At 41.3% G+C, this 19,843-nt stretch overlaps 1 protein-coding gene across 2 annotated transcripts in view; it reads left to right on the forward strand.

Annotated features, from left to right (window-relative positions):
• The first annotated feature begins 879 nt into the window (after positions 1 to 879).
• The window catches only part of pla2g4f.1 (phospholipase A2, group IVF, tandem duplicate 1), a 22,554-nt gene continuing 3,590 nt past the window's right edge, over positions 880 to 19,843 (forward strand). Inside the window, exons 1-16 of one of the 2 annotated variants that reach the window (XM_078272560.1) lie at positions 880 to 1,010; positions 2,700 to 2,737; positions 2,858 to 2,900; positions 6,079 to 6,133; positions 6,947 to 7,071; positions 7,332 to 7,427; positions 8,475 to 8,509; positions 9,192 to 9,330; positions 12,405 to 12,541; positions 12,867 to 13,086; positions 13,214 to 13,331; positions 13,742 to 13,879; positions 13,971 to 14,078; positions 16,919 to 17,098; positions 18,408 to 18,476; positions 19,802 to 19,843. The exon at positions 19,802 to 19,843 is cut by the window's right edge and continues 131 nt beyond it. In XM_078272560.1, the coding sequence (XP_078128686.1) occupies positions 891 to 1,010; positions 2,700 to 2,737; positions 2,858 to 2,900; positions 6,079 to 6,133; positions 6,947 to 7,071; positions 7,332 to 7,427; positions 8,475 to 8,509; positions 9,192 to 9,330; positions 12,405 to 12,541; positions 12,867 to 13,086; positions 13,214 to 13,331; positions 13,742 to 13,879; positions 13,971 to 14,078; positions 16,919 to 17,098; positions 18,408 to 18,476; positions 19,802 to 19,843 (1,663 nt within the window). In that variant the 5' untranslated portion in view covers positions 880 to 890. The remainder of the gene's footprint in view (positions 1,011 to 2,699; positions 2,738 to 2,857; positions 2,901 to 6,078; positions 6,134 to 6,946; positions 7,072 to 7,331; positions 7,428 to 8,474; positions 8,510 to 9,191; positions 9,331 to 12,404; positions 12,542 to 12,866; positions 13,087 to 13,213; positions 13,332 to 13,741; positions 13,880 to 13,970; positions 14,079 to 16,918; positions 17,099 to 18,407; positions 18,477 to 19,801) is intronic. The other variant, XM_078272561.1, reaches the window with a different exon arrangement.

Consider the following 19,843-nt stretch of genomic DNA (forward strand, 5'->3'; position numbering starts at 1 on the left):
TTTCAGTGTGTGTGTGTGTGTGTGTTTCAGTGTGTGTTGTCTCAGTGTGTTCTGAGTGACAGCGTGTGTTGTCTCAGTGTGTTGTCTCAGTGTGTGTTGTGTGTGTGTGTGTGTGTGTGTGTGTGTGTGTGTGTGTTTCAGTGTGTGTTGTCTCAGTGTGTTCTGAGTGACAGCGTGTGTTGTCTCAGTGTGTTGTCTCAGTGTGTGTGTGTGTGTGTGTGTGTGTGTGTGTGTTTCAGTGTGTGTTGTCTCAGTGTGTGTGTGTGTGTGTGTGTGTGTGTGTGTGTGTGTGTGTGTGTGTGTGTTTCAGTGTGTGTTGCCTCATTGTGTGTTGTTTCAGTGTGTGTGTGTGTGTGTGTGTGTGTGTGTGTGTGTGTTTCAGTGTGTGTTGTCTCAGTGTGTTCTGAGTGACAGCGTGTGTTGTCTCAGTGTGTTGTCTCAGTGTGTGTGTGTGTTTCAGTGTGTGTTGTCTCAGTGTGTTCTGAGTGACAGCGTGTGTTGTCTCAGTGTGTGTGTGTGTGTGTGTGTGTTTCAGTGTGTGTTGTCTCATTGTGTGTTGTCTCAGTGTGTGTGTGTGTGTGTGTGTGTGTGTGTGTGTGTTTGTGTGTGTTTCAGTGTGTGTTGTCTCAGTGTGTTCTGAGTGTTTCTCAGCACTGAGCCTGTTCTGAGACGTGTGTGAAGAGTTGTGTTGCTGTGAATGAGTTTTGCAGCTGATGTGAACTGTTTATTTCAGGTGACTGGTGGTAGTGCAGACTGTAGTTGGAGTTCATGTGGCTTCAGTTGTGACCACTGTCGTTTAGCAATCGAAAAATAACAACTGTGATGTAATTTGTGAAAATTAGTGTGCTGGCAGTGAGCTCCTCTGCTGTTCCTTCCAGAACATTCTGGAGATGCAGCTGTATGATGAGGACACCATGGCCCGGGATGACCTGATCTCCACTCTTCTGTTTGATGTCAGGAACCTTACAGTCGGGAAGAAGGAGACCAAGGTCTTCAACATAAACCCTGAGGTAACAGCAAATACCTCATCTTGGATTAGGACTGATGCAGCTGTACTTGTGTCCATGTGTGTGTCATGTTCTTGCTTATCTATGTGTGTTAATCAAAAGATCATGGTTGGAGGTTATTCCCTTTCAATTCAATTTTATTCATAGTATCAAATCATATCTGGAGTTATCTCAGGACACTTTACAGATAGAGTAGGTCTAGACCATACTCTATAATTTACAAAGACCCAACAATTTCAATAAGTCCCTGTTTCTGTGGTGGACGAAGTAATCAGATACATTTTACGTAAAAGTAGTAATACCACAGTGTAAAAATACTCTGTTACAAGTCCTGCATTCAAGTATAAGTACAAAAGTATTAGCATCAAAACATACGTAAAGTAGTTATTTATTATTTATTAGAATTCTAATGGTGTATGAATTAATGTCAGCATAACTTTAATGTTACAGCTGGTATTTTTTTTATATAAATACTGCTCTGAATTTAACCAAGGGATCAATAAAGTGTTATGTTTATCCATGATTAAACATCATCTTTCATTGGTGGATGACTTATCTGAATCTGCAAAGTAACTAAAGGGTTTCAATAAATGCGGTGGAGTAAAAAGTACAACATTTGAATTGTAGTGTAGTACAAGTATCCATCCATCCATCTTCGTCCGCTTATCCGGTATCGGGTCGCGGGGGTAGCAGCTCCAGCAGGGGACCCCAAACTTCCCTTTCCCGAGCCACATTAACCAGCTCCGACTGGGGGATCCCAAGGCGTTCCCAGGCCAGGTTGGAGATATAGTCCGTCCAACTAGTCCTGGGTCTTCCCCGAGGCCTCCTCCCAGCTGGGCGTGCCTGGAACACCTCCCTAGGGAGGCGCCCAGGGGGCATCCTTACCAGATGCCCGAACCACCTCAACTGGCTCCTTTCGACGCGAAGGAGCAGCGGCTCTAATCCGAGCTCCTCACGGATAACTGAGCTTCTCACCCTATCTCTAAGGGAGACGCCAGCTACCCTCCTGAGGAAACCCATTTCGGCCGCTTGTACCCTGGATCTTGTTCTTTCGGTCATGACCCAGCCTTCATGACCATAGGTGAGGGTAGGAACAAAAACTGACCGGTAGATCGAGAGCTTTGCCTTCTGGCTCAGCTCTCTTTTCGTCACAACGGTGCGATAAATTGAATGTAATACTGCACCCGCTGCGCCGATTCTCCGACCAATCTCCCGCTCCATTGTCCCCTCACTCGCAAACAAGACCCCGAGGTACTTGAACTCCTTCACTTGGGGTAAGGACTCATTCCCTACCTGGAGAAGGCACTCCATCGGTTTCCTGCTGAGAACCATGGCCTCCGATTTAGAGGTGCTGATCCTCATCCCAGCCGCTTCACACTCGGCTGCGAACCGATCCAGTGAGTGCTGAAGGTCACAGGCCGATGATGCCATCAGGACCACATCATCTGCAAAAAGCAGCGATGAGATCCCCAGCCCACCAAACTGCTACCCCTCCCCACCCCGACTACGCCTCGATATCCTGTCCATAAATACTACAAACAGGATTGGTGACAAAGCGCAGCCCTGGCGGAGGCCAACTCTCACCTGAAACGTGTAGTACAAGTAGAAAATGGAAATACTCTAGTCAAGGAAAAGTACCTCAAAATTGTAGTAGAGTACATGAGTAAGTGTACCTTGTCCACTCTTTTATAGGATGAAAAACTTCTCGTAGCGTTTGAGCTTCTTCAGAGGTAACTGTATATAGCTTCTTTTTTTTACTTTGGAAAATATTTACAGACATTTGCTCTTATAAATACTTCTAATTTAACCTCTGATCTTGTCCTAAATAAATACTGTGTGTCTTTTTGTAGTGAGGACTCCCCCTGTGAATATCTCACTAATGGCATCCTTGTGGTAAGATTTCTGACACGGCATCACCATGTACATCTGAATAAATACAATGTTACATCCCTACTCCATCCTCCATGTCGGCTGAAACCCTGAAAAAGTTTGGAAGATCACCAACTTGGAATATGAGAAGCCATGTTGGCGGTCCGGCCGCCTCACGCACTACAGCATAAAGTTCGACGAAATAGTCATTATCACGGCCAATTATTTCACTATTATATTGTAATTTCTCATAATACCATTAATATCATTATATATATATATATATATATATAATATATAATATAATATATAATATATATTTATATATAAAAAACATATATTATATATATATATATATATATTATTCAACCCATGTATTATTGAACACAAATATTTTACACTTGACAAGTGCTGATGTAGTTATACTTATAGGTAGTTACTATTTATTAATTAAAATTGTACTATTATGTTTTTTATTTTTTTTATTTTTGCAAAAAAGCAAAGATTTGGTTTTAGTTATTATTAGGGCTGTCAAAATAACGAAAAAATAACGCGGTTTAATCCATTCCATATTGAGGTTTGACCCGGAGCCGTTCTAGCACCATTGGACTGTAAAATGAAGGAGGGAGACGAGAATGTTCTGCCTGGATCATTAATTGGAACATTTACTTGTAAAAATCTTCTTCCTGCCAACCCTGGCTACCGAGATCTGGTGCCACTGATATGTCTGCTCTTCTCTCTGATGCTCTGAAACACAAACACCGCTGCACATGACGCTAGTTAACACTATACTCAACAGCAGCTAACGTTAGCCTACTGCTAGCTAGTTAACACTATACTCAACAGCAGCTAACGTTAGCCTACTGCTAGCTAGTTAACACTATACTCAACAGCAGCTAACGTTAGCCTACTGCTAGCTAGTGGCTGGATTAAACACACTGCTGTGGGATGGCATCCCATTCTTCAACCAGCATTTGTCGCAAGTCAGCCAACGTGGTTGTGTTGGTCACTCTGGCACGAACAGCACGCCCAAGCTGACCCACATACTCAGCGCTGCTGCTCATCCCACAAATGCATGTTCCTTACAAATGGGGCACCATTTGAAAGGCAACTAAACAGGCTTTCCAACGGTATAAGATTTATTGCCAAAAAAGCATTGTTACCACAGAGAAATAATCTACCAAACACAAATTTCCTTACTTTTTGTGCTAAATTTAGATTAGTTCCCTCTCAGAGCAGACAAAAGTGGATCTTTTCTTTGAATTGTTCTGCTTAATAAAAGTACTAAGGAGGTGGAGGATTTGCATTTTGATATTAAACATCAGGCAGGTGTCAGTGCATTCCATTTCCCCAACTAAGGATGTCATATTTGCCCAGAATGTTGCAGTCACACTTGGTGTTCATGTAGCAAGTGTGTAAACAGCCATCTTGCTAGCTCAATGAAAGATCTATTGTCCTCAATGATTTGGTAAAGTGATGAAATGACACATTGAATCAATAGAAACAGCCATCTAAAGTATTTATTTATTAGGACAATGCACCTTAATCAACATTTCTGTAAATGCGCCAGTGTTAGCCAGTCAGCTAATGTTCAACTGTAGTCCTAGTTACCTAGCATGCATGTCTTTATGGTTGGAGGAACCCGGAGCACCAGGAGGAAACCCACGCAGACACAGTAAGAACATGCAAACTCCACACAGAAAGACCCTGCCTGGACCGGGGATCCAACTCTGCAGTGCCTACTTGCTGTAAGGCAGCAGTGCTAACCACTGACCCACTGTGCCGTAACACGATCCCATAGATTTCAATGACAGCCAAACATAATGTGACATGGAAATGAAGCAGTGCAGTTGAGTGAGGTCTTATAAGTAGGGATGCACCGAATCCAGATTTTTGGGGTTTGGCCGAATAATGAATCCACTGGTTAAGATTCTGCCGAATACGAAACCGAATACCAAATCCTACTCCCATCCTCATTCCATTAACACAGTAAACATATGTACATGTATACATGTATGGGCCTATATATATATATGGGAATGGGGATATGCCCATATCATAGTGGTGTCCTCCCCCAGTGAAATTTTGAGCGTCAAAGACTTAATTTCCTGTATTCAGATACACTTTTATGCACCAATTTACGGTGGAAATACCTTTATTAAGCCTATGTGAAGAAGATAAAGACAGATGACATTTCAAAATATATCAAATTTATAATGGAAAAGTTTGTTGTTGCATGCCATTGCGCATTTTTAAGTGGGTATATGGAATTCCTAGAGCTTTCTTAGTGGGTATACTGCGTATAGCCTACCTGCGTATCAGGTAGACTACACCACTGTAATGAAGTGAGCAACGTCCACAGCCTCTAAAATAGTTAAATGTAACAACTTAATGTTGAATTCACACGCTCTTTTCACATCGTAGGAAAGCACATCGCTATCGCCAGATGAGTGGCAAATTAGTTTGGCAAATTTTCGCTAACCAGTGTATGATGAAGGCATGTTGGTGGGTGAAATTAAAAAGCTAACGTTAGCTAACGATCAGCAGCCGGCCGGCCATTCGGTCACTCCGCTCATTTGCCGAGAGAACAGCTGACATCCCGGGAGAGGCACTGTCTGGTTAACACAAGTTTTTTCTTCCTTTGCCGTACCTGGGGTTGCTGTGTTTTGGCTGGTGTCTGTGGATTCCTTCATGCACAGCTCGTATTCTTGTGTGTTGTCTGGGGTCCTTGCCGTCGCGGGACAGGTCGGCATTGAGGGTTGGGCGTGTGGCTCGGCTTGGGTCGCCTTCTTTTGGCTGGGGGTGCTTTTTCTGCTCACAAGTTCCATTTTCACTTTCTCACAGCCTCCTGCATTGAACGGTCCACCTACGTAAACACCTTCCCATAATCATCGGCGGCGTCATTACGTCGACCAGCGTAGTGCGCCTAGTGCAAGCGTAGGGTTCGGTTCGATGGAAAAAAATTCTAAGGTTCGGCAGAAACCAAATCCCATCAAAAAGCCAAATATTCGGCCGAATCTGAACCCGAATCCTGGATTCGGTGCATCCCTACTTATAAGAGAGATTTATGACATTGCGCTGCCTCACATCACAGAGCAGGCAGGTCCTAGAGCTTGTGCAGACAATTATGATGAATTGTGAATGTATCTTTTTCTTTTGATGACCCTAACCAAAGGAACTGATCTCTGTTTGTGTCTTCCAGGCTTCCCCATTCTCTGCACTGGATATTGATGTTAACAAGCTACGCAGCAATGACCGTATGTAGGCTACTATTCTGTCCAATCCGATAAGTCCATAAATGACTTCAGGCTTTCACTTTCAATAATTTGAAAGATGGATTCAAACCACCTTCACAGATATGACGGATTGTACTGCCAATAAACTATACTAAGAATGTAGAAAAAATAACGAATTGAAGGCCAACATTGCATTAAAGCGGCTTTAATCAATAGTATTATATTAACAATGGGTCAAATGACAATGTGTAATGTGAAAGACTAGTAGTAATGAACCCACAGTGAATTAACACTTGACTCCGCTCGTACCAAGCGTTTCAGCATCCTAACCAGTAACTCAAGCAGACAGTTTTTTTTAGCCAAAGAGATTGGAAAACTATCAGTGAAGAGCCGGGAACACAATGGAGAATGGAGCAACTAAAGAGACAGATATTTCCCTCAGGACTTGGACGGAAGTAAAAAGGAGGGCTTGTATCGTGGACGCGCCAACAGTTTTTTTGTCATTACTTAGAACTCCTCATAGGGGAGACAGAAACTACACACTGTAGCTTTAACTTGCATTCACAGTGAGCGTTGCAGCCTAAGTGTGGCTGTTTAGTCTTTTTCAAAGTTCCTCTAAATCTTTGTAAGCTCCACCCGCTGATGAAAGTAAACAGTCTGACCAAGGGACAGACAACAAATAACAGAAATCAAGAATCCTTGGAGAAGTCATATCAGGACACAACTATTACCTAGTCGTATTATGACTCATCAGGCAACAGCAAAATTGATATTCATCAGTTTTCACAGATTAACATGAAATATTTCTCTTGCAAATTACATTTTTCACACCAGATACTAGGGACAAGGTGCTGAAACTGAGGGGTGCCTATCAGGAAAATCACACACTTAATGCAAAGGAAACCCCAAAACTGCGTTTCTACATCAACAGAGACTTGGAGACAGAACTAGGAGTGGCAGTGAGTTTTTTTATTTTTGTCTGATGTGTTTGACAGAGAGATGCCACATATTGTATCAGTGGAAGCTGTTCTTAATAAACTACTTAGGAAAGGGAGGAGGGAATCAAATAAGAAAAGAGAAGCATGAAACCTTCACCCTTATGTTATTCTTTTTAAGGAATGCATAGCTTTTTTCTACAATAACTGCCACAAGTTAACAGGCCTCATCAGAATCTTAAAGAATGTAAAACATGGAATGTTTTTTTCTCTTTGTCTTTCAGCCCTCTGATGAAACCTTTGCTCCATTGGAAACATCTATAAAACTCCAGCCACTACCAGAAAAACAAGCATGCAAAGTGTCCCTTGTTATTAATCAGGTAAGAACTTAGTTTGTGTGATTAACTGGTCCCTTTTCTTCGAAAAATGGCAAAGAAGAGCCTTCTTCTTTTCTTTATACGTTGTAATGGTGGCAGGGCCTTACCCTCCGGTGCTGAAAAATGAAGCCAACGCAGAAGTGCAAGGAAGTGGAAAATTTAGTGTTTAACACTCAGCCTTGTGTTATCAACATTTTCTCATGTTAAACGTTAAGCGAAAGCAATAACTATGGTGCTAACAGTCTCATAAGAATTTGCAACTCGTTAAATACAATGTACAAATGAATGCAGTGAGTGATTTGTATCCATAAACATGCATTCATTTGTGCATTGTGTTTTATGAGTTGCAAATTCTTATGAGACTGTTTTAGCACCATAATAACCAAATAAATGTTTCCATTTGCAGTTACTAAAGACGCCATAGCTACAGAGTTTTTTGATGGAAGAGTCAAAAACTGCAGTTCCTAGAATGGCCACATGAGGTTGTTTTTTATGTTTTATTTCCAGTTTAAATTACATTCAGGCTTAAAGTTCTGCATAATTAATGGAGTGCCGCTGTGAGTGACAGGTGGCTGTAGTCACAGGAGACTGTGGAAGTCATTCGGCCCTTTTTTGGATTACTTGGGAGGTCGGCAACATAGGCACTGCCATTATGGCAACGGTCGGAGCCACCAGGAGCTGGCCACTTTGAGTTTGATTTGATTTGATGAGACTATGTCCAAGGGGAACTCCCGTGTGGTGAACTCCCATGTGATGGGAAGATGATGCGAGGACTGTGTTTGATCCATTGTCCGGATTGTTCCCACATGCTGTCAATATGGTGGCCCTGAGAGGCCACTGCACTGCAACTTGAGAAAGCACATGCAAATGGCCCAAAACACATTAAGACAACACATTAAGAAAGCACATGCAAATAGACCACACCACAACACATTAAGAAAACACATGCAAGTTGATCCAGCACCCAGCCTTCAAAGCTTTCTAAGTATCTACGTGAGTTAAGCGTGTCCGGTCCTATTTTTCATAGTGTGTGGCATTTTTCCTTCACAGGACACAGTGGATTTAGACATGGAAACATATAAAGGGTAAGGTGCTTTCCTACTTCCACTTTACAGTACAACCAAAAGTATGTGGACACCCAATTATTACACATCCATTGTGATTGTTGATTCCAAAGCCATGGGCATTCAACCTTGACTGGGAATGCTTTCCATCAGATTATGGAACCTGGCTGCAGGGATTGGCTCCCATACAGCCACAAGAGCATTAGGGAGATCCAGCACAGATGTTGGTCGAGTTCATCCCAAAGGTGTTGAATGGGGCTGAGGTCAGGTCTCTGTGTGGGCCAGTCAAGTTCTTCCACACTAAAATGGAAAACCATACTGTATATTTAAAAGCCCGGCATTGATATGTTGAAACAGTAAAGCCAAATGGTTCCAACAAAGTTTGAAGAAAACTTTTATCTAAAATATCATTGTGTGATTTAAGCATTACGATTTCAATCATTGAAACTAAGGGGCCTCAAGGTGGAGGACATCTTATTATCTCCAAGGGGCAATTTGATTTGCAGCCAGCAGTATCACACACCAGACAAGCCTTGACCCATCCATGAAAACAGCCCCAGACCAAAAGTATATTAAAAATATATATAAAATGGATGCTTTGAGTGCTCAGGGATGCAAAAACTCTTAACCAGAAGAGATCAGTGAAAGACTGCTTTTTAGCTTTGTGTTATGCTACACTTGCTTTTACCTTGGAAATCCACAGCACGGAGGAACATCTTGCAGTTCGTCTGGACCTTGACATCCCACCTCAGGAGAAAGCGTATCTGAAGAAGAGAAAAGTTGTAGTGGCACAGGCTTTGCAGAAAATGTTAGGCCTTGCCTCTCCACCTGAAACTAAAAAGGTAAAGTGCAATTACTGACATTGTTACTTTTGTACGTTTGCCCTTGCACACTCTTCCACCCCCTACCTAATACCAATTTGCAAAATATTTTGCTAATAAATACAAATTATAAGTGGGCTAAGAATAGGGCCAGAAGTCTAGACCAACAGTTACAAGCACTATAATGACATGTAATACACATGAACAGACTCTTGACAAGGCCACACATACATTTCAGGATAGGAGAAAAAAACTCTCTGGGTTGATTGCATTTCTTTAAACCAATCCCAATGGTCTTTAGACATTTTTACAATCATTCCCAGAAGGAACTTGCCATTTTCAGTGTGTAGCTTGCTAGCCCAAGGCTTTTTGTTGTTTCCGGAAATGAACAAAGTTTTGCAAGGCGAGGGACATCCGGCAGAACATTCGCTGGCAATTATCCAGTAAATGTCACTGATCCAGACTATGGAAATACATGCATATTCATACATCAATAACATGTATTGTATCCCTTAATATAACACAGTATAGTCAAATAATAAGTTGTATGACAACAGTGTTACACCTATGTGATTTTTAGCAGTGTGATTGCTTTGGCTCTACGGAGTGCAATGTTGGTACTTCAGTCAGATGGATGAATTTTGGTATAGTTATTAATGTTCCCCACAGGATACAATGAAATAATTTGTCTAAAAGTTTGGTTTATGGTCAAATACCTTAAATAAATTAAATCAAATAAACTAAGACATTTCCATCATCACTTTGTGTTTTGTGCTAATTAGCAAGAAGCATACTATTTTAAAGTGTCTATATGTAACTTTCAGTTTATGTTGATTCTAGCGGCCCCTTTGGACTAAAGTGGTAATGTTTTTAATGTGTTTAATGTAATAATAACTTAGATTAATAAGGCGCATTTCATGGAACCCAACTTCAATGGGACAAAAAAAAGAAGGCCAACACAAACACGGACTGAAAATAAATAAAAACGGAAGGGGGACGTAATTTAATGTCAGCTACTGATCGTTCAACCATGCTTTTGAAACCATTATTTATTAATAAAATAGACACATATATATACCTGTCTAAGAGGAAGAGGGACGATTCAGGCTCGGGTTTGAATCCTTAACAATCCCGTAATTGTCTCCATCTGTTGAAAGCCAGTGTTACACCTAAATCTGTGACCCGTCAGAATGTGTGACTGTAGCACCGTCTGCCTGCTGTAAATCATTATATATATACACACAGTTGTGTTCAGAATAATAGCAGTGTGTTTAAAAAAGTGAATAATGCTCAAAATCCTTAAAATAGCTTTTAATTCCATAATATCAATGCATTGGGAACACTGCACATTCAACTCCAAATCAAAACATGACCAAAACTGATCACGTTTGTGTTCTACCTTTACAGAAAGTGAAGGAAAAGGAATATTAGGCTGTTTCTTTACAAACTCAAACATTTACTGAATAAACTGAAAAATGTTTCAAGGGTTTGCTTTACTTTGAATCACTGCACTAATACTTAGTTCCATAACCACTATTTCTGAGAACTGCTTCACATCTGTGTTGCATGGAGTCACCTGTGAACAGGTATTCCAGCCCAGGACCATTGAACTACATTCCACAATTCCTCTGCAGTACTGGGTTAGCCTCAGAAACAGCATTTCTGATGTCACCCCACAAGTTTTCTATGGGATTGAGGTCTGGGGTTCATCTGGAACCAAGACTTTGCTCGCTTACTGGTGTGTTTTGGGGTCATTGTCTTGTTGAAAGACCCATTTAAAAGGCATTTCCTCTTCAGCATAAGGCAACATGACCTCTTCAAGTATTCTGATATATTGAAACTGATCCATGATCCCTGGTATGTGATAAATAGGCCCAACACCACAGTATGAGAAACATCCCCATAACATAACATTTACTGTCTTCACAGTGTATTGTGGCTTGAATTCAGTGCATGGGGGTCGTCGGACAAACTGTCTGCGGCCCCTAGACCCAAAAAGAACAATTTTGCTCTCATCAGTCCCCAGAATGTTGCCCCATTTCTCCTTTGGCCAGTCAATGTGTCCTTTGGCAAATTTCAACCTATTCAGTACATGTCTTTTTTTCAGCAATGGGACTTTGCGGGGGCTTCTAGCTGATAGCTTTAGCTTCACATAGCCTTCTTCTAATCCTACCAGTACTCACAGGTAACTTTATGTCTTCTTTGATTTTCCTGGAGCTGATCATTGGTTGAGCCTTTGCCATTTTGGCTATTCTTCGATCCATTCGAATGGTAGTTGAGCGTTTTTTCCCACGTTGTTCAGGCTTTGGATGCCATTTCAAGGCATTTGAAACCATTTTGGCTGAGCAGCCTATAATTTTCTGCACTTTTTAATATGTTTTCCCCTCTCCAATCAACTTTTTAATCAAAGTCCGCTGTTCCTCAGAGCAATGTCTGGAATGACTGAGAATTTCAGTGTGAAATGCACTATAACCAGCATGCACAACATTTGCTTCCTTCCTTCCTTAAATATGGGCCATAATTGACACCTGTTTCTTCACAGAATCAATCACCTCACTAACTGAACACAACACTGCTATTATTTTGAACATGCCCCTTTCAATTACAGATTCAATTACACAGAATGAGCAGCATGCATGTCATGACTGTTGCGTCTGTTGGTTTTCTAGGACTCTACTAGTACATTATTTGCCATGTAGAAATATTACTTCTACCAAAACATTTGATTTATGAGGTTAGTGATGTTGGACTGCTATTATTTTTAACACAACTGTATATATAAGTTGACATACAGAAAATACTTTGGAGAAAGAACAACAATGGTGAAAAAGTAAGAGCAGGTATTTATTTGCTTGGAGCGATGACGAAGTGGAACTGTTACTATCCCTGGAGTTTTCAAACCAAAACGGGGGCAGCAGTGTTTCCAAATGTGTCCGTTTTAGGGGATCGGAAACGCCAGCGAAGTGTGGACATGATTCTTAAACGTAGCAAAAGATATTCGCTTTTAAACCAAAACGTATTAGTGTGGATGTAACCTTAGTTGAAGTACAGCCTCACAGAGCTGCTAGAACAAAACCTCTGCATTCTCTGTTCAGGTGCCGACCGTAGCAGTGGTGGCTTCCGGGGGAGGGGCCAGAGCAATGGTAGGCCTGCTGGGTGGTCTGAGAGGCCTGAAGGATATAGGGGTCCTGGATGCTGTCAGTTACATCACTGGTGTTTCTGGATCCACATGGTGAGTGAACCAGTCGAGCATTAAAGTGTCACACCAGTCACAGTATCCTGTTATCAATCTACTCGTTTTACAGTGACAGGCAGAGACAGACAATCCCATACGTTTTGGGCTGTTCCTTATAGAAAGTAAATAATCAATTACTAGGAAACAGGGCAGTGGGGCTGTGAATAAAGGGCATGACCTGTTTATGTTCTACTGCTGTCACAAAAGACACACTTGTTGAGCAACTGCTGTAAAACCTATCCTGGCTGTGTGTTATGTCTAAGTAAGTATAAGTTTGCTGGGTTTATGAATTGCTTTTAATCATTGTTCCCCATGTGAACAGGGCTATGTCTACTCTGTATCAGGAAGCTAACTGGTCACAGGACATAGACAGTATCATCTCAGCAACAAAGAAACAAATGACCAAGAGCACCCTGAGTGCCTTCTCTCTTGAGAAACTGCAGTACTACAGGGAAGAAATGGCTGAGAAAGAGAAGGACGGTTACATTGTGTCACTCATTGACACGGTGGGCCTGATCTTTGAGCATCTCGTCTTTGGGAAGGTTAGCAGCTGAACACTTTCCGTTATCACTTTAAATTATACTGTATACCACTTTGAAAACTTTTTGCATCATAATTGTATTTTTTTTTTTTTCAAATAATATTTATTGCATGTGGTTGAAATCACAGAAAAACACCAGTACCCTGTCTGCGCAGCAGAGAGCAGTGAAGGACGGCCAAAACCCTTTACCCATATACACTGCTGTCAATATGAAGAATGAATTAAAGGGCTGTGAATCTGAAGCTGGTAAATATTTTGGAAGGTTTTATTTGTATTTTAATTATTTTAATAGCTGACCATGTAATCCTGAAAATATTGTGCAAGGTGACTGAAGACATATACAGTGTGTTCAATATTGACACAACTACAGGTTTGATCATGTGAAACTGAAATTAAACCTATGAATGCCAATATATATATATATTAATGTCATTATCAAACTGTTGGCATATGATAACATTAACTATCACCAGGCTGATGACATAATTAAAGATTCAGGACAATCTCTGTGTTTGGTGAAATATGGTCGGTAGTTTGCGTTGGAATTTTCATTTGACACAGACAACAGCCACAATAATTACAAACTACTAGAGGTCCCCAGGTAATACTTGTCCCGTTCTAATAGGGCTTAATAAAATAACAATTTTTGTTGACAGAGTGGTGTGAGTTTACCCCCTACGAGGTAGGCATCCCGAAGTATGGGGCGTTTGTCCAAACTGAGGATTTCGGGAGTCAGTTCTTCATTGGTCATATCATCAAGAAACTCCCAGAAGTCCGCATCCCTTATCTGATGGGTGAGAACCCTGTTACTGTTGCAGTGTCAATGCACAGTATTACAGTACAAGTATGAAGTAATCCAATCTTTGTTTCTCTTAACCTTATCAGGAATATGGAGCAGTGTACTTTCTATCAACATCACCCAGCTATGGTCACACATTACCGGGTCCAAGCCTTCTTGGAGCCCTTGGCTTGGACCAGATGTCAGCAGAACAGGTACGGCTGCAGCACTTTATTTTATAATGCACAAAGACACATAATTAGACTTTATACAAATTAAAGAATAAGGCTATTGTTTCTGAAATTCTCTTGTAAGCAAATCCTATTGAAAGCCAAACCAATTAAACACAAACCAACAATGTGTGATTCTGTCTCTCATTACTCTGAGTTTCCTACCCTCAGTGGTACTCAGCGCCATTGGTTGCTACTGAAGACATACATCTTTAAAAACCGAATGTATGTATATATATTAGTTTTTAAAGACTATTTATATATATACATATATACGTAGATATTTAAAGATTTAGCAATCTCCTGAAATAGATATCTGTAGTGTTTAGCAAATGTTACCCAAACAGGAGTGAACAGTACATTTTGTGTGGACTTTTTTAAAAGAGTTGGTGGTGCGTTGGTGGTGCGTTAAGGTCTTTTCAGGCGGTAAGCAACACTTTGGCTGCTTCCTAGCTTGGATCCGCGGAGACTCACTGCACTCCTAATGTGAATAGACAGGCAGACAAAATTTCAAATGTGTTTTAAATTAAGTCTGTTACTAAGGGCAATACATACAACGCTGTAGATTTCTATAGTTGACCAATGCACCTTGAATTATTTTAGTTGATTCATTTTTCTTTCTTTAACAATAACGATCATGTTCGTTCCTCTTCCATGTGCATTGTATTTGGCATTCTTAGCACACAATCTGTGTTGTCCAGTAAACTGGGACTATAATTTGGGAGGATTATACAATTTAAAGAACATATCATAATTGTACAATCCTCCCAAATGATTGTCTTAGTTCACTGGACCAGTAACTATCTGGTGATGTACGCTACTGGACATTCATGTAACAGGGAGAGGACACCCCAATGGTTTTTGACCTTATATTTTGCTGGGGGGGAAATAACTGATGAATACTCTGTTCCAGTCATGTTTACAGTGTGCATGGAATTCATCACTTAATTATCTTTAAGAGTCCAATTTCTTCAGTGTCTTTATTTTCTATGTCCATATATACACAAGGGAGCAAGGCATATAATGTGTAGAGAAGGAAACTCGGCCTCTATAAAAAATAAAAGAAACGCGAGAAAAAGCATGGAAGATAATAGCGGACAGACTGAATGATATATCTAAAAATATACATTTATGAACTACTGCTCTTAACTGAAACCATTCAATGAGTCACTTGTCATTTGCAAAAACGAACAGTTGTACACTTTGCATTAAAAGCGAGCAGTGGAAGTTAATATGACTTAGGAAATGTATATTTTAGCCCATGAGAGAGAGTGAGAGACAGAGTGAGAGAGATATTTATGCATCATATTCTAGCGTTGTAGAAAATTGATCTTCATGGTAAATTTCCTGAGTAACATTATCTTCTGCTTACTTTTAAGGCAGAGTACAACTGTTAATTTGTGCAAATGATTAGTATCCTAATCCTTAAATGGATTGATTATGACGGTTTCAATTCAGAGCAGTGGTCAGTTAATGTATATATTTAGGCTGCTTACGCATTCAGTCGGTCCGTGATCGTCTGCCTCGCTTTCTCTCGCTGTTTCATTACAGCTGCCGTGTTTCTTTTCTTTTTATACAAATAATGTGTTTCACGTCATCATACTTCCACAAGAAGCTGCTGCTCACTCTGTATAAAGTATGTACAATGCGTATTCTCCATTTTGGCATCAGTAAATCTGTGATCGACCTTGTGGTCTTTTGAGGAAAGCCGTGGACGCTCATCTATCTGAATTACTTCAGCCTGATTTGACCTAGTCTCTCCTCCTCAGCCTGATTCGACCTAGTCTCTCCTCCTCAGCCTGACTCACCTAGTCTCTCCTCCTCAGCCTGACTCCACCTAGTCTCTCCTCCTCAGCCTGACTCCACCTGGTCTCTCCTCCTCAGCCTGACTCCACCTAGTCTCTCCTCCTCAGCCTGACCTAGTCTCTCCTCCTCAGCCTGACCTAGTCTCTCCTCCTCAGCCTGACTCCACCTAGTCTCTCCTCCTCAGCCTGACTCCACCTAGTCTCTCCTCCTCAGCCTGACTCCACCTAGTCTCTCCTCCTCAGCCTGGCTTGGCCTTTGTGAAACACACCAAGCCAGGCTGCACAGATTAGACTAGGTCAAGCCTCGCTTTATCAGTTATCCTGGATTTATATATTCTGCTTTTGTGAAACAGGCCCCTGCACCACCAAACAGTCTTCCAGCATTCCAGCCAATAACCAACAAGAAGGATTTAGGGGTGGGGATTGGGGGGTTAGTGCACGGAAGCACAGAAGGGAGGGGGAGGGGACGGGATGAGGAGGAGGGAGGGGCGAACTAGCCTAGTTTTGTTTGAAAATACTTTGAACGTCAACAAGAAGTGACGTCACCCAACATCGCTTAGAGCACCTTTAAGTGAGTAGTTACAACACAGCCCCGCCCCCCAATGCACTGTATGTGGGATGGAATGAGAAATAAATGGCATTGCCTGCATTCGTCATGATAAAGGAACATGTCTCTGCAATGGTGTTGCTCTTTGATCACCAGAGGTCTGTGGCACAGAGGTGTACGATATGTCAGGCTTTAGCTACACAATATTTGTTAGTTGTATCAATTGACTGTTTCTCTTGGTCATTCCATCAGAAATATAAAAATATTACCAGACTAATCATTTCATGTATTTTTCTTAGGGCATTATAGTCATTTAATGGTTCTACAACAAAACCTATAACAGTATTGAAAACCTTTTCACAGTATTGTAGTATTACTACCATGGTCCAACAAAGACACTTCCATGTTTAGCTAAGCACATACTAAATGAAATGTATGTAATGTATTATTGACATGTTGTGTTCTTTTGACAGACGTTGACACTGAAGCATCAGCTCTGGACACACACGTCATAAAGCCAATCACAGATTTCACCAGAATAGTGACGGATTTCTTAAAGAATCGACCAGTCATCGCTGAAATGTACAATTTCATGCGTGGACTCTTCCTGCACTGCAACTACAATAAGCACAGCAACTTTGTTGCCTGGAAAGGTAGGCGCTCTCCATTCTGTTATTGATATGTTGCTTGCACAGTGCACTTTCACCCACAACTTTGGATCAATACTGAGCCTCTTGCTGCAATGCATGTAGGGTAAACAAAGTTAAAGTTGCATGTACATTTTAGCAATACCCAGTTTGAATGATCACAACTGACCCTTCCTGATTAAAACCATCTGCTGCCACTTGCCTTTTGCAGCCTGTCAAATTCCTCTTTAAGAAGTGCTTTCAAAGACTTTGTTCCAGGAGGTTTTATTCCGAGCACTGATCTCCCAGTGAGATTTGGCAAAATTTAACTTTGTGAGGTTGACCCTGGTATCTTCTACAGGGCTTTTCCTTTTCCTGCATAGAGAATTGTCTCTCCAGTCCAACGGAGGTGTCCCATGTCCCAGGCTGCTGAGGGGAATAATTGTACAGATTTACAAAAAATATGTTTTACGGCATTTCCTCTCTAACTGGGACGTTTTGTGACCGATTGGTGGGATACATTGGTAAGAGCCAATGAGGTTTAACCATTTATCCAGCTTATTTAAATAGCTCATGTCAGGGGCGGACTGGGACCAAAAATCGGCCCTGGCATTTTGGCCCACCACATAAGATCACAAATACCACCCGTCCTTGCGCTACCCTGAATATGTATACCAACTCCTACTCCTTAAAACTACTAACGCCATGTAATTTGTAAGCAAGAATCAGTGAGACTTGACACATTAAATATTTCAAAAAAGTGTCATTTATTAATGCAATAAAATGGTATACTCCTCATGAATCATAAAACAAGCTATATATATATTTTTATAATTTCACGACTGGCGAGGTCCTGTGCTTTAATTTTAAGAGGTCTATCATGAGTTTTCGTCTGCCAATGCAGATAGAAAAGCTGCAATTCTCGTAAAGTTTGCATTATGGGCACCGTTTATCTAGGCTACTTTAAGGACACAAATGCACAAACACAAGGTTTGATCAACCTATGGTGGTGTTTTCTTATTATTAAGATGTGGGCTACTTTGTTGAATGAAAGGTAGGCTAATATAGCCTTATAATAATAAAATGGTGAGAACATCATCAGTCAAGACTCAGATACCCGCACACGTACACGCCAAACTAATGCAATCATACAGTGTAGCATGCCTACTTTTTTATTGTTGTAGTGTTATCATCAACAGTTTGTCCACCACTTGTTAATGGCTCAGTTTTATTGTTGTTTATTTTTATTGGAGTTGTGCTTACCGCAGGTTGTACCCTCACTCCCTCATCTCTGTCCCTCTCCTCCTGAGTCTCCTCACTGTGCATGCCACTGTAGCCGACACCACCACCACTATCATCAGCCACGGGACCACACCCGAAACTGCATGCAGGCAGAAATCCCAAAGTGGGTGCTGTTTAAAGATATGATGTCCTCTTCATTGTCTTGTTTAATGTTATCCTCACCTAGTGCCCCTTTACAGCTAGCTGCTTGGCTGTCTTTTCGCTTTTTTCTTTTATTTGAGCCGCTTTGGTAAACTTCGTTTCATTTCCGACTCGTCTTGTTTCGTCTCTCTATGTGTACTTCCCATAGACAGTAAACATAATGGACACAGCGACCCCATAGACTCTGGACCGTGCTCTGGACAGAGACCAGTCGGTACTCCACCGTGTGTTTCTTTCGCGCCGTGCACCGTTACGGACTAGTCCATTTCATTGTGAAAGTAGGGGGTGTATGTGTAGGTACAGATAACCATGAACTGGTCATTTTAACTAACTACTACCTCAACATTCAACGTATAAGTGTTTTGGGCCTGCCCAGTGTCAACAGAAAAAACAATGGGCCGCTGATCTAGGCCTACCACTTTTATGGGCCGGTTCATGGGCCAGACCAAAACAAATTGTCGGCGGTCGGCCCAAAAAGCACGTCGGCCCACCGGGAAAGTGCCCAGTATGCCAGATGGCCAATCTGCCCTTGGCTCATGTGACTGTATTGTATTGCTCCTGTAGCCAGACCTTCCTCGGCAGCGCTGTGAAGATATCTGGCAATACGAGACCAATATCCAAATGCGCAAAATTTACACGGTTATATCATTTTGGGTGCTATGGTCTATAATAGTAGGCATCTGACAGGAAATGAGGACTTACATCAGGAATCAGTAGGAGCGCTGGGTCACATCCACAGACATCACGGCGCAGTGCATTTAGAGATTGATCGCTTACACATTCAGGAAAAGAGCCTCTGATTTGTCAGTAAAGCGATACCTTTTCATACAAAAAGATGAATAAATAATCCTTCAGTTAGGGAAGCATCATTCTGGAATTAATGTGCAAAGTCTCTGAAAGGACCCTGCAGTTCCGGGCTTGTAAGAGTCAATGAGATTTAACCATGTATCCAGCTAATTTAAATAGCTCACGTTACTGTTACTGTACAAATGTTCCACCAAAACAATGTCCTTCTTGAGACTATTTAGCAGAGCAACCGTCACTGCGTCCGGAGCTGAAGCGCCCAAGACCATTGTGATTGGTTTAAAGAAATGCTAATAAACCAGAGCATTTCTCCTATCCTAGAATGCATCTGTGATGAAGTGCAATGCAATGCGAGACTAACTAAGAACAGAGAACACAGAACACAAGTGTGTTGAGTATTTCATGTTCTGTTTCCTAGTCAACTGTTCTTGCAACTGGTTGAAAATGAATTCATTATTATCTCTTTCTCTGTTTTCTGTCCAGATGCACATCCAGATGCCTTCCCAAACCAACTGACTCCCAGTG

The sequence above is a fragment of the Sander vitreus genome, chromosome 17, assembly GCF_031162955.1.
Source record: "Sander vitreus isolate 19-12246 chromosome 17, sanVit1, whole genome shotgun sequence".
NCBI lineage: Eukaryota > Metazoa > Chordata > Actinopteri > Perciformes > Percidae > Sander > Sander vitreus.